At 43.5% G+C, this 14,816-nt stretch overlaps 1 protein-coding gene across 4 annotated transcripts in view; it reads left to right on the forward strand.

Moving 5' to 3' along the window:
- Positions 1–14,816, forward strand: part of NKTR (natural killer cell triggering receptor) — a 464,854-nt gene that overhangs the window by 147,428 nt on the left and 302,610 nt on the right. For all 4 annotated transcript variants that reach the window (XM_069211010.1, XM_069211011.1, XM_069211012.1 and 1 more), the window contains one exon: positions 362–391. In XM_069211010.1, coding sequence (XP_069067111.1) covers positions 362–391 — 30 coding nt within the window. The remainder of the gene's footprint in view (positions 1–361; positions 392–14,816) is intronic.

Genomic DNA, 14,816 nt, shown 5'->3' on the forward strand with positions numbered 1-14,816 from the left:
AGCACGTCATTCCCCTTGCAGGCCATTTGGGGCAAATCAGGGCTTGGAACAGACTTGTCCCTCACTTTCACTGGCCCCCTTTTGCCTGAGGATATATATTTAGTTTTTATCAAGCATTTATAATTGCTGGATTGATTAATTGACAAATGTATTTTCAGATTCATGTTTGAGGCCTTGTGTGAATTCTTAACTGAATTGGTTTTATTCATGTTCTACTGTAATGTGTTGACTGTTCTTGTGAACAATTCTAACTTTTTCACTTTTCATTTTTTCTTTACCATTCATCTTTCTAACATAACCATCGTTTTCACCTGAATCTGTGGCTTTCATCGTTGTTCCTTTTGATGTTTTTCCCAAGCAGAACTACAAGACCTGCTCCTCATCTCGATAAGTAAGTCTATTCTAACTGCTATTCAGAGCCTTGAACTAGAATTATGTTCTGTTTCTTTTTCATGTGTGCCTTTGCTGTATGACATTTTTTAGACGCATCTGCTGTGGTTTAGCTACACCATCCTTAATGAAGTCATGGAAATATTTATATACAAACACTTACATCAATAACTCCGTAACCACATTCATTCACTAGTTTGGAATTACAAAAATATAAAAAGAGTAAACCACAAGTACATACCATGATGCCAGATCCTCTCCAACTAACATGCTCAACAATTTTTTAGCAGAATAATGTCTTCATCTTTACAAGTGTACTTCAGGCTTATTATATAAAGGTTAATTTTTTTCATACCTTTACCAAACGTCCAGATTCTTGACGTTTTGATGGGTAAGTCTGTGTGTATATCGCATGCCATTAACCCCTTAGCTGCTGATTACCCAACCCCAAGCCCTCCCCCCTTTAAGTGCTGCGCACTTTTTGGTTCTTTGGGATAGTTTACGCTTAGGGCTCCATAACTTTTTTTTTTTTCCTAGGTAGGGTACCACGCCAAATTTGTGTTCTTCTTTTCCAGCAGCTTGGTGATATAAAGGTACTCCAAGGGCGTGTGGATTCCCCTGGAGAGGACCAAAAAAAATCCGCAAAATATAGCAAAATTTTGAGTAAAAAAAGAAAAAAGGCCTTCAGTTAAGTGTCTGTGCCCCCCCCCCTTCCCCCCCACCCCCCATAAAAAAAATCTGGCATCCACGGCTGACTAACTGCATTATATTCACCATCTTCCCAGATTTCAGGAACGTGCAGAGGTGAATAAAAAAAAGAACAAAAATTGAACCACAGTTTTGACATTTTTCTAAGAGGTAGCCTATTTATTCTATTTTTTTGTGCTCTTAACTTACTTCCAGTTTGTGATGGGAACCAGTGTGAAACCCATGGGTGATCCAGAGTTCTCTGTAAGCGAATAAGAGCCTTCTTACTGCCACGGATATAAATTTGGTACTCATTTTTTAAAGTTAATCCACCACTTACACTGGTTGGTTTTAGCACCTCCAGAAATGATGGTTTCAAAGCACGGATACTTATAAAAGTATCTGAATATTGATACCAAGACTTCTGAAGGTGAGCCATAAGGCCATATCAAGGCACCAACCGCTTTATGGTCCATTCACACGCCATTTATGCACCACACACAGGACTTTAATACAACCAGCCATGGGCCCAATCCAAACAATCAGTGCACTCATTCCGACATGCTGCTGCCATGCCAGTTCCTATCACATTCATGTGCCACAGGATGGAATCAGTTTGACTACACTTTACCACCCGTCAAGTAAGAGCCACCCTCTTTCTGAACATTACAGAATGCATGCTTAGTCAGCCTTTACTAATAGCTCCCATGAGAGCCACATGAGGCATGACTTTTATGTCCCTTTAGCGCACTGACTGTGCTAAATCCAACTCCTTCCAGTTTGTGGATGCAAGTTTGGGGTGTCCGAGTATGCCCCTGAGGGCTATTCCTTCGAACTGTGACATCAGTGTGTCGCATTCCCTAAAGTAATAAGCCAAACATATATCCTGCGGGACTCATTCCCTGGCACTTCTACTTTTGCTTTGACAGTGTGAAAACTCAATTACTAACTTGTATCTTACCCAGTGTTATTGTAAAAGGTTACAGGGCACAAATTTTGTATCATGATTGTTTTCACATCTTATGCTAAAGATGATTTAGTGATTGTCTGACAATAAACAATTGGGATAAACAAATCATCACCGAACAGGTGGGTTTCCCAATATGGACTCGATGAGCAAAACGTTTGCAGTAGTCCAATGGTCCGTTTATCCTGAAGGAACTCTGCCCTTGATCTAAGAGGAGCTACTTTAAATTAGGGTACTTAAGCTTATACATAAGTCCTTTTTCCACATTTTTTTAAACTTGCAGAAACACGTTGAGTCTCCATAGTGAGCACTAGGCCGTAGTTGTTTGTCCTGATAAAATGCCACTTGATCTGTAGAGACATTTTTGAGGCATGAAACATGTTGGCCTATACGCAGGGATAGAAGAGAAGATCTCTCTCCCCTCATTCTTTTATAGGTGAGTGCGAGAGCATTATTACTGGCAGCACTACTGCTTCCCTTTTTTAGTCTTGACATAGGCCCAGCAGATAAAATAAACTCATAGTGTTGGGGGTCCTATAGTTATTTTTATTGTTCACTTCCCAGTCCCTCACTTCCCTTATCCACAGGGCCAGTATGTCCCTGTGTTCAATCAAACAGCATCATTCAAAAGTTCTCCGGCAAAGAGCCCCCTTGTGGGGCCCGCTGAACATTGCAGTGCCGGTCCAACGAGGAGCAGGGCCAAGGATGACGCATGACACCTGTTTGGGTGTGTGAGGGCCTTTGCTTCTACTTATAGAAGTGCCTAGATTGACCTGTATCTAATTTAGGGGTCCTAGTTGGAACTCTCTCTTTAGGAATTGTGTACATTTATGTGATATTTATGTCTGTTAGGAGACTATACATTGGACTGTCCAGTCCCCCTCTTGCCTCTTGTTTTGGAGACAAATATTCCACAAACTGTCAAATGTTGAACAACCTGTCATGGTCTGGTGGCAATGCAGCAGAATTGTCATCGAAATCCAGCATGTGCTACAATAGCAAAAAACAATCTCTGCTCATGTACGGTGCAAAGATGTGGGTTACCTATTCTGTGCGAGTAGACGAGTAGGACTGCAATGTTGGATTCAACACTAAAATATTTGCAACTCCTTAAGTGAAGTGGCAGTCCACTGGCATATGCTAGAACCAAACCCTAGAGTGCCTCCATGCTCCCTCAGAAATTGTTTGGCACACACATTTGTTTGCTGGACAGTTGGTTTAAAAAAAAGTCAACATCCAAAAAGAGATGGACTTAAGTCATTTGGCAAAAAGTTGGCCGTACCGACTTTACATCCAGTGTCTCCAGTGTAAAGTGGAATTTGGGTCTGAACTAAATTGTGGGGGCTGCCAAGAGAGCACTTTGTCGGTGTTTGCTGCTGCACATACCTGCGCTCTGGGTTGGTCCAACCAGCTACTGTCTTCCCGCTGCACAGAATGTGCTTGCGAAGGAACAGCCCAGCTTTCATCATCATGTCCCCTACAATCACTGGAAGATGACGTCTGAAAAATCACTTCCAGATTCTGCTCCATTTTCCTCTGCCTGAGATGCTGTCCCAGTCTCTGATCCTGCATCAGAGCTGTCCTCCATTGAGCAGCAGTTATCCACTGAGACGTTATCTCTACTACTGGCTAAAACACTATACTATGTCAAAGGCAGATTTGTTCTAAAACAGTTGGTGCATGTGTGCATGAGTGATGTGTGCAACAGTCAATAACGACAATTACCTTCTGTTCTTCACTAAATCTGCAGGTTCTCCAAAGGCACTAAAAAAGAGACAGAATTACTTCATCTTGCCACATATCCATCATCGTAGCTTTTAGCGCTGGTGGTGCCCAGTTCGAGAATCATTTTTGGTGCCACCCCCCCAAACCACCCCCGCATCACCACCAAAATGTCCACCTCCTTGACTTCCCTCACCACGCCCAGCAAAAGTGCTCCTCATCTCTCCATAGCCCCTCTGTCAAATACATTTCATTTGTTCTAAAGCGCTCTTAATGTCTGGCTTTACCAAGCCACTCAGCTATCCACATGAAATACAGATCTGTTCTTTGCAGGAGGCATATTAACATTCTGAGCTACATTATGGCAATCCAAAACTGCCTCTAGACAAAACTCGGATCTCTCTCTCTCTGTCTCTCTTTCTCTCTGTCTCTTGCAGGAACATCACAGGAGTTATTGTGACTCCTATTGCTGCCTGAAAGCTGTGTATATACGTACGTGTGTGTGTGGGGGGGGGGGGGGAGGAAGAGGGAGGGAGGGAAAAAAGGAGGGAGCGAGAGGGGTAGAGAGAAAGAGAAACACACTCTCCCCCCTCCCCTGTCTGTGTTGGTTTGTGTCACTTTTTATTTTTTTCTTGATCGAGGCCTTTGGCCGAAACGCATTGCAGGGGCTAAGAAATTCTCCCAACCTATTCCTGCTGAGTGCGTGTGACTCTATTTTTGAGGTTTTTTAGACCCAGCACCATGTGACACAGCAAGTGTGTATATTTGCAGACTTCAGTCACTTTTTTTTTTTTTTTTTTTTATATATGTGTGGTCTCCCTGGGGGGCAATTGGCAGCCCCCAGGGTAACCACTCATTCGTTTTTAAAAAAATGACCCCACTGGGGGTCAGCTCGTGATCACCAGGGCAGACTCCCTGTCAATTTCTTCACACTTTTTATTTTTTATACTGTGTTTTATTTTTAAACATATGCCCCTAGGCTTTCATTGGGTGGGGGGGAGGGGGGTGGAGGGGCACTTTCATGGGGGCTGACCCACTTGCATGAGAGAGAACACCCCCCTTCACCCAACCCCTCCCACCACTACTGTGCTTCCCTGGTGTCTAGTGGGCTTTCCTGCCTACGGATCACATCGTTGCTACGACCACAGTCCGGAGACTCTTTCAGTAAGGCTTTGTTTGAAAGGGTAGACTCTCCCCTTTCAAACGAGGCCTCCCTGAAAGCTGGGGAGGCAGTTTCCCCCCCTGCCGGAGTGGGAGAGGATGCTTACCTGCTCCTCCTGTCCAATCCATTTGGGAAAATGTGACACTCTGACGTCACAGATCTAGAGACACAAACTATTCTGTATTTCTTCCTCAGGGTGTGTGTGTGGGGGGAAGGTGGGATATAGGAATCCTCTGGTGCGTTGCACAGCAAGATGTTTCCGTGTGTGTGTGTGTGTGTGTGTGAATCATTGGCCGACACACGCAATGAAGGCTTAGGTGTACAGAGCATGGTGAGGTCAGGTCTGTGAATACTATATTACCAGCTTTGACGCATGTATTTCTTTTTCTTCCTTACTGCGGCACTGCGGCACGCATCATGTTATTATTTTTATTTAATTTTTTTTGTTACAGGTGCCCTTTTGTTAGAGGCAGCAAGCTGGAGGGGGATTCACAATGCCTCTGCAGCCGCTACCGTCTCCCTGTGCGCAGGGCCCCTTTCTTTGATGTCATGCAGGGGGCGTCATCTAGTTTTTCCCACCTGATCTCTATGGGCAGTAGCAGCCCTGCTCTGTGCACCTCACTCCACCAGACATGGAGATTTGGGACAGCACACCACCATACAGGGAGCACAGGGATGCTCCTCCCTCCTCTGTGTTTGGTCCCGGGAGGTGGGGCCTCCTAGGACCATTTTTAGTATATTGGGGCCCTAAAGGATAAGTTCCCTCTGGTTATGATAGATCTCTGGGTGGGAGCCCGATGCACACCCCCCTTCATGAAAAAAGAAACCAATAAGTATGTGCAGACCCTCCAGAATTTTGCTTTCCCCAGCAGAAATGTTTAAAATCGGAGCAGAGTCATATGCATACCATTTCCCCCAGACCAGACTCTTTCCTCAATTTATCTGGTCCCATTATGATGATTTGCTTTAGAAAAGTGAAGTTTGGCGCTGGGAGGTGAGCTCTAGTCACCAGGTGCATTTTCTTCTGGCGGTTAAACATTGCTTTTCCTAGGAAATTGTTTTTAATTCTTTTGTTACTGAATCTGTCCTGGTCTTCCCCTGGGGGCTTTTTCAGCAGCCTGCTAGTAGAGTATCTCACTTGCTCACTCCCCCGGCCATGTGGCTATGGCTTTTTGCTTTTTACTGGACACCTGTGTGTCAGTAGCACACTCAGTGTCCCCCCTCCTGCTCGGGGTCACATGCCTCCTGGATATGTCCACAAAAGATCCAGGGGAACCCTCTATGGTCTTTCCCAGACAGGTCGATCCCTCTGCTGTGTCTCAGAAGGTAAAAGGAGGGACAGCACCACTGGACTGGGAAAAATATTTCTAGTCTATGGGTGCCAGTTGAAGTCAAAAGTCCTTCAGTCTATTGTAGTGAAGTCAGGTGACTAATCCTTCTAGATGGGCATTCCTCTGGCATTGTCGCATTCAGTGAGTTCTAAAGTGTCTATCCCTTATGCAAAGGCTTTTAAATAAAGGTGCAAGGTTCAAGAAGGAAACCACAGCCACTTGCTTAACTGACAAAATTGCCTTATCCCTTCCCACTGAACATTTAAAGGAGAGCCCCGTCTGTGTTTGACTCCAGAGGTCCGACTGTATTCATTCCTTCCTTTGTCAAGAACTGGGCCAGACATGGTCAAAGTTCTATTATGTAGGGAGTCTATTGATCCTTGTACTGCATAGTAATTAATTAACTTGGCTGTGTAGGGTGGTGGGCAAAGACCTGGTATCAGATTATAAGTGGTGCCATAGAAATATGACAATTAGCTAAGTGCCATAGGGAGTACATTTCTCACAAAAGCGACTCAAGGTACTTTCTTTTACCCTATGATTCATACTGGACTGGTATCTCTAGGACTGAGTGTGGCCAAATTGTGTGGTGGCACAGATTTCACCCATGAGATATGTAGCAGTGAGCAAACAGCCTTTTCAGTAATCACTATAGATGTACACTGTGCAATCCCCCCCACCTTATAAGGCCTACACAACGTTAGTACCATACCCTGAATGGTGCCTTCTTGCTGCAGGCTACTTGTGCGCAGACACCGGGTTGAGGTAGATGGTAGTCTCACATGTTCAGCCCACACGTGTGCTCACATGTTAGCTTGTTACCAGTCCACAGTCTCTTATGCAGCTGTGCAGCAACAGATCTAATATTAAAAGGTGAACATTGGTGGTTAGTGCAAACCTTCCACTATTTCAGAATATACAGTGAGGTGTGAGTTGGTGAGAATCACTGTAGGAAGTTGGCTCTGTATGTGCTATTTCAAAGTAAGGAATAGCATGCACAGAGTCCAAGGGTTCCCCTTAGAGGTAAGATAGTGGCAAAAAGAGATAATACTAATGCTCTATTTTGTGGTAGTGTGGTCGAGCAGTAGGCTTATCAAAGGAGTAGTGTTAAGCATTTGTTGTACATACACACAGGCAATAAATGAGGAACACACACTCAGAGACAAATCCAGCCAATAGGTTTTGTTATAGAAAAATATCTTTTCTTAGTTTATTTTAAGAACCACAGGTTCAAATTCTACATGTAATATCTCATTTTTTGCAATGGTATTGCAGGTTAGTACTTTAGGAACTTTGAATCATTACATTAGCATGTATACTTTTTACATAAAACACAATAAGCTGTTTTAAAAGTGGACACTTAGTGCAATTTTCACAGTTCCTGGGGGAGGTAAAGTAATGTTAGTTTTAACAGGTAAGTAAGTCACTTACAGGTTTCAGTTTTGAGTCCAAGGTAGCCCACCGTTGGGGGTTCAGAGCAACCCCAAAGTTATCACACCAGCAGCTCAGGGCCGGTCAGGTGCAAAGGTCGAAGAGGTACCCAAACCACATAGGCTATAATGGAGAGAAGGGGGTGCCCCGGTTCCAGTCTGCCAGCAGGTAAGTACCCGCGTCTTCGGAGGGCAGACCAAGGGGGGTTTTGTAGGGCACTGGGGGGAACACGAGTCAGCACAAAAAGTACACCCTCAGCAGCGCGGGGGCGGCCGGGTGCAGTGTGGGAACACGCGTCGGGTTTCCAATAGTTTCCTATGGGAGACCAAGGGGTCTCTTCAGCGATGCAGGCAGGCAAGGGGGGGGCTCCTCGGGGTAGCCACCACCTGGGCAAGGGAGAGGGCCTCCTGGGGGTCACTCCTACACCGGTGTTCCGTTCCTTCAGGTGCTGGGGGCTGCGGGTGCAGGGTCTTTTCCAGCCGTCGGGAAATGGAGTTCAGGCAGTCGCGGTCAGGGGGAGCCTCGGGATTCCCTCTGCAGGCGTCACTGTGGGGGCTCAGGGGGGACAACTTTGGTTTCTCACAGTCTTGGAGTCGCCGGAGGGTCCTCCCTGAGGTGTTGGTTCTCCACCAGTCGAGTCGGGGTGCAGTGTTGCAAGTCTCACGCTTCTTGCGGGGAGTTGCAGGGGTCTTTAAATCTGCTCCTTGAAACAAAGTTGCAGTTCTTTTGGAGCAGTGCCGCTGTCCTCGGGAGTTTCTTGTCTTTCTTGAAGCAGGGCAGTCCTCAGAGGATTCAGAGGTCGCTGGTCCCTTGGAAAGCGTCGCTGGAGCAGGTTTCTTTTGGAAGGCAGGAGACAGGCCGGTAAGTCTGGGGCCAAAGCAGTTGGTGTCTTCTGTTCTTCCTCTGCAGGGGTTTTTCAGCTCAGCAGTCCTCTTCTTCTTGTAGTTTCAGGAATCTGTTTTCCTAGGTTCAGGGAAGCCCTTAAATACTAAATTTAAGGGCGTGTTTAGGTCTGGGGGGTTAGTAGCCAATGGCTACTAGCCCTGAGGGTGAGTACACCCTCTTTGTGCCTCCTCCCAAGGGGAGGGGGTCACATCCCCAATCCTATTGGGGGAATCCTCCATCTGCAAGATGGAGGATTTCTAAAAGTTAGTCACTTCAGCTCAGGACACCTTAGGGGGCTGTCCTGACTGGTCAGTGACTCCTCCTTGTTTTTCTCATTATTTTCTCCGGCCTTGCCGCCAAAAGTGGGGGCCGTGGCTGGAGGGGGCGGGCAACTCCACTAGCTGGAGTGTCCTGCGGTGCTGGCACAAAGGGGTGAGCCTTTGAGGCTCACCGCCAGGTGTGACAGCTCCTGCCTGGGGGAGGTGTTAGCATCTCCACCCAGTGCAGGCTTTGTTACTGGCCTCAGAGGGACAAAGGCACTCTCCCCATGGGGCCAGCAACATGTCTCGGTTTTGGCAGGCTGCTGGAACCAGTCAGCCTACACAGATAGTCGGTTAAGGTTTCAGGGGGCACCTCTAAGGTGCCCTCTGGGGTGTATTTTACAATAAAATGTACACTGGCATCAGTGTGCATTTATTGTGCTGAGAAGTTTGATACCAAACTTCCCAGTTTTCAGTATAGCCATTATGGTGCTGTGGAGTACGTGTTTGACAGACTCCCAGACCATATACTCTTATGGCTACCCTGCACTTACAATGTCTAAGGTTTGGCTTAGACACTGTAGGGGCACAGTGCTCATGCACTGGTGCCCTCACCTATGGTATAGTGCACCCTGCCTTAGGGCTGTAAGGCCTGCTAGAGGGGTGTCTTACCTATACTGCATAGGCAGTGAGAGGCTGGCATGGCACCCTGAGGGGAGTGCCATGTCGACTTACTCGTTTTGTTCTCACTAGCACACACAAGCTGGTAAGCAGTGTGTCTGTGCTGAGTGAGGGGTCTCCAGGGTGGCATAAGACATGCTGCAGCCCTTAGAGACCTTCCCTGGCATCAGGGCCCTTGGTACCAGAGGTACCAGTTACAAGGGACTTACCTGGATGCCAGGGTGTGCCAATTGTGGATACAAAAGTACAGGTTAGGGAAAGAACACTGGTGCTGGGGCCTGGTTAGCAGGCCTCAGCACACTTTCAATTCAAAACATAGCATCAGCAAAGGCAAAAAGTCAGGGGGTAACCATGCCAAGGAGGCATTTCCTTACAATCACTAATCGTAAAAGTCCAAAAACCGGGTAGTTGGAAATTAAACAGTCGGGGGGGGGGGGGGGGGGGCGTGTAATGAGACAGAATCCGTTTTCTGCAACTAACTTTTATAAAAGCAAATACACATGAAAAATCGCCTGTTGATGTTCACAGTTATATGCTTTCTCTTATTATTGGTTAAAGGAGGGGGTATTTTGACCAACTTGAGAATTCTCATGCATCTAAACCCTCCCACTCAATAAAATGGTAATAAATAGAATTTTAGACTGTGTATGCAGCTATATTATAAACCTATATATAACTCAGTAGCAGACTGCACTGCATATTTATGGTTCAGCTAGCTGCACTTTCCATTAAAAAGGATTTATTTTAATTTGCCCTCAAATTTTGACCCCAGGAACTAATTTTTTGTGCAGGGGAATAAAGTTAAAGGGGATTTGAAAAAGATGATTTCCAATTTTTAGCTCCCAGAGGAAATTTTGCTTGCACCGTCAGCCCATATGACAAAGTATAGCAAACTTGCCATGAAAGTAGAACTTAATTCAAGAGTGCTTTATTTTTATGCTATAAATCTGTTCAGTAGTTTTTTGACATTAACATTTAAACAAGTTGATAGATGGACTTTAAAATGTGATGTTGTGTATGTATGTGCTTTTTAAAATTGTGAATCATGATTTGTGATTCTTGCCAATCACATTTTGTCTCTAACCTTATACGCAACTTTAGCCCATCTTCACCTTATCCAGACCATTATTACATTATTCCACCATCCAGAATCGGCTCGATCTTCAAGTCAAAATTACATCTGCACTTTTTTCAATCAACAAAATGCATAATAGAAGTTACAAAGTACCCTCTGACATACATTATAAGGATATTGCAAATCAAAGAGAAGTTCCATAACCACATCCTTTATAAGATTATGGAACTCCAAGATGATTTGCATATGTACGGCAGGGGGGTACTTTATCCCACATAATATATGGTCACAGCATCCCCTTTCCCACAAACCATTTAACATCTTTGTGGTGTCGCTCTTTAATATGAAAGAACAAGCATGTTTACAAACATGAATAATAATAATAAAATCTGTAGTGAAAAATGAAACATATTAGACACCTGTTAGATATTTGTTGCAGACAGACATTAGAAACAGTTCAATACAAGTCAGTTTAAAAAAAAAAAAAAAGAAAAGAAAAAAAGCTGCAGTAGCTCGGAACGTGTATAAACATGCAGAAAGATTCAAGCTGTTTGCTGTCTAAGGAGTGTAAAAACTTACCATGTTCTCTCTGCTTGCCATTGTAAGCTATTAAAATAAAGCAGAAAAAAGCAACATTCCATTTGTTGCTTTAAAACAGCTGCTTTCATTACTCTCTCTTACCTGAACTGCTTTCCACCTCGGGTGCTGGCTGTGGCAGCTTGCATTGTGACATCATAACTCATCTTTAATAACCCTATAATTGTAGAGTTCTGACATCTTTTCTTCTATAATCGGCAACTGGGTGTCGTTTATACAGGTATTACAGAATTACATGTATTATTCCATGTATTACAACTTCATCACTACATCTTCATCACTCCACCTCAAATGCATGGTCTTCTCCTTAGCGTCATGAATTTAGCTCGTTCCCATTGTGGAATCTTTCAGTCCCTGCGACACCCATCAGTCTCTGATTTGTCAAATGAATGACTTTCACCTCCTCTAGCACAAACACTGCTATATCCTTCTTATTAAAACTTACACTGCTTCCTGACTGTCCCCTTTCCTCACCTCTGCCTTTCTTCTTGGAAATTTTCGAACACATGGTATTCAACAGGTCAACCCACAGCCAGTCTTTAAATTCTGCTCAAACCCTCTGGCCTTTCCTTGCTGTTCGCTCCACTGAGACAGTCTCAACTAACTTCTCCAGCATTATCATCCAAGCTTGCCACAACCGTGTTCTATTCATACACTACATATAAAGAAAAAAAAGGGGGTGAGAAAGAGTAATAAGCGCTCCTGCCCTCAAATCAAACAACCCATAATATAACACACTACACGTTGCAAACACTAGGGTTTCACCCTCCAAACACCCCACACGATAACACAAATGGTTATCCAAAAGTTTGCAATAAGTATTGCACACGTGTACAATTAACAATAAAGCAATACATCAGTCACTGAATAATGATTCAAAACACAATATTTTATCCAAAATAATGTCCTTTCTTCAGTTAGAAACACAGTTCATTCCAAATAAAAATAATCATTCCAAAGATCCATATGTGTATCCTTGTGAAAGTAAAGTCCCAATTCAAACAGTCTCTGATCCAAGAATTTCAAATCATTTCACGTTCCACTTGGTAATCCGAACTTATTCCCATATATAATGTCCAAAAATTAATTTCATTCCAAATTTCAAAATGTATTCACTTGCTTGTCCGTCAACACGTGTTTCATCCGGGGAGTGCCCCTGGATTTCTTCAGGACCTCCTAAAACAATATTCCCATAAGTAATATGTCAATATACAGTTTATTAATTAAATTCCTGATCTCATTATTAGTGATACATAAACATCTCCGTGTCAAACAGTGGGAACCGTGCCAAATACTCTTCCATAGCACTCAGTAACGTCACAACATATGAAAATTATCTTACTAATATTTAATTTAAAGATTGTGTGTGTGTCAAGCATGCTCAACCAAGAGAAACAACCACCACAATAGTGATATATTTACTAAACCCCATACACCTCCTCAAATGTAGACCAAAACGTCCATCTGAGTGAATTATAAAAAGTATATACCTTCCAAATAGACTTAGATTGTTTATCCAACTACTTAGAAAACCCAAAGTTCTGAAATACTTCAATAAGTGTCCATACCCTATAGCTGAAAAACAAAACAAATAAATATACGTGGATATTAAATATCCCTAATACTCTTCACTAATTTAACAAGTTACGTTAATTGAGTCCTCCAAGTAAGGTTTACAAATAGGGGTCACAAATAAGGAAGAACTACACGATGAGATCTCTACCACTTGTAATTACTCTGGGATGTATTACAATCCATCTGTTTTTGTTTCTTATGCCACTACAGCCAGACCAACTGTGGATCAAAAGGGACCACCTAGCCCTACCACAAGGCCACATTCTTTGTGTACGAAACACAAGGAGCAACATACATGGTTCAACATTATTTTGCCTCATTACATATATGCAATTTGATTCCTGTGGAATATTGGGCTATTCAGCATACTTCCAGACATACCTGCCTTCAATAGTGTCATAGACTCTCGCATTGGTAATGAGACTGCTGGATTTCGGGGGTTAGCACCACAGAGTGTGGGGGGCTGAGTCTAATCCCACGCCATGTGACAGCTGTCGGCCTAACCCCTTCTGGCTACCTAGCAGCACCTCACCAGAGAGTCACAGTAAATCCTGGCAGCCTATCGCATGACACTCAAACCCCTCAGGGGAGTTGTGGTGGAGCAGATCCCTTTTTCGCAGACATACAAGTCTCACACATGCAAGGACAGAACAGCAGCAGGGTTTTGCTTCAATAGGTTTTATTGAAGCATCTGTGGTCTACGTAGGAGGGCAAGAATGGTGATATTAAGGATAATGAAACACAGTGTCAGGACAGCAGTAATCACGAGTGAAACACAAGAAAAGTACCACCATGCTGTCATATTAGTACGGTGTTCCTTCATGAAAGCAAGTAGCAGTGTTAGCCCTAATTAGCCCTTCTGGTCTTGGGAAGGAAACCCAATCCTATATCTGCGCTGAGGTCAGAAGAGGTCTGTTAGTCTGCTGGGAGTCCTCCCACGTAGATGAAGAGGAACCAAAAGGTTTCTGCAGAAACTGTGACGAGGTGCATAACAGGATGGCAAACTGGCTGGAATGTCCCCTCTAAGATGTTGTGGGCAGTGTGGTGTTTTATAACAACATATCTGTGGTTCTAAGAACTTGCCCTGACATGAAAGTACATATTTTCTGTGTAAGGTAGACGGTGTTCCCTTTGGATCTGCAATACCTGTAAATCATTGTGGGCAGCCTTCAGTTCAACACAAGATGAGACATGTTGTGCAAAGAACTGAATAACAGTTTCTGCAAGGAAGGACAACTGATAAAAGAAATAAAACCATCTCCTCAAAAATGAAGCATCACTAAAATAATAACAGGAATAAAAAGTGAAATGTAACTGGGTAAATGGGGACAGACCTGAGGACCACGGCTGAATAATTTGCCTGTGTAAAAACTCTAAAATAACCTCACAACTATAGTTACTCCAAAAAAAAAGAACAAAGCATGATACGTTGAATGCTTCAGTTAATGTCAGAAATTAGTCATTATTCCAGACTTTCACCAACATCACCTTATTCCACAATTCAGTCTAACACCTTTTGATCATTGTTAACCGCCATAGTGCATCATTGCCCTAAATTTAGAAACAACCCCATAATGCATCATTGTCCTATATTATGAAATGACTGGTTGAGGTTTTTTTTTATTATAATTGTTTTTGTTGCTTAATAAAAGTCTTAGCGTATTTGCTATATTTAAAGCGGAATTAGTTGTCTGTTAAGGTATATCAAACAAAATTTTCACCATGCATAAGGGTCTTTCAACATTTATAATACTGGCAATAGATGCTTTTTTGAATAGTCCTTACACATTACACCACCTGCTATTCAGGTTAATGCCATCAGCTTTTGAACTTGTGCTCAAATGCCTCTTGATGCACCAGATAGCTGTGCATCATTAGGTAGGGTGTAAGAGCTCCAAACGCTAACAACTAAAGGACAGTTTTTATTGGTAAAATAGATATGGTCGTAATGACAGTATGTCCACCATTTACAGCTAATTACTTTATTTTTTAATAAGACTATAGCATCTCCTGCGTTTTTTTCTAACCCTTAATCATAGCAGAAAGACCTCTT

Source organism: Pleurodeles waltl, chromosome 10 (genome assembly GCF_031143425.1).
Source record: "Pleurodeles waltl isolate 20211129_DDA chromosome 10, aPleWal1.hap1.20221129, whole genome shotgun sequence".
NCBI classification, from domain to species: domain Eukaryota; kingdom Metazoa; phylum Chordata; class Amphibia; order Caudata; family Salamandridae; genus Pleurodeles; species Pleurodeles waltl.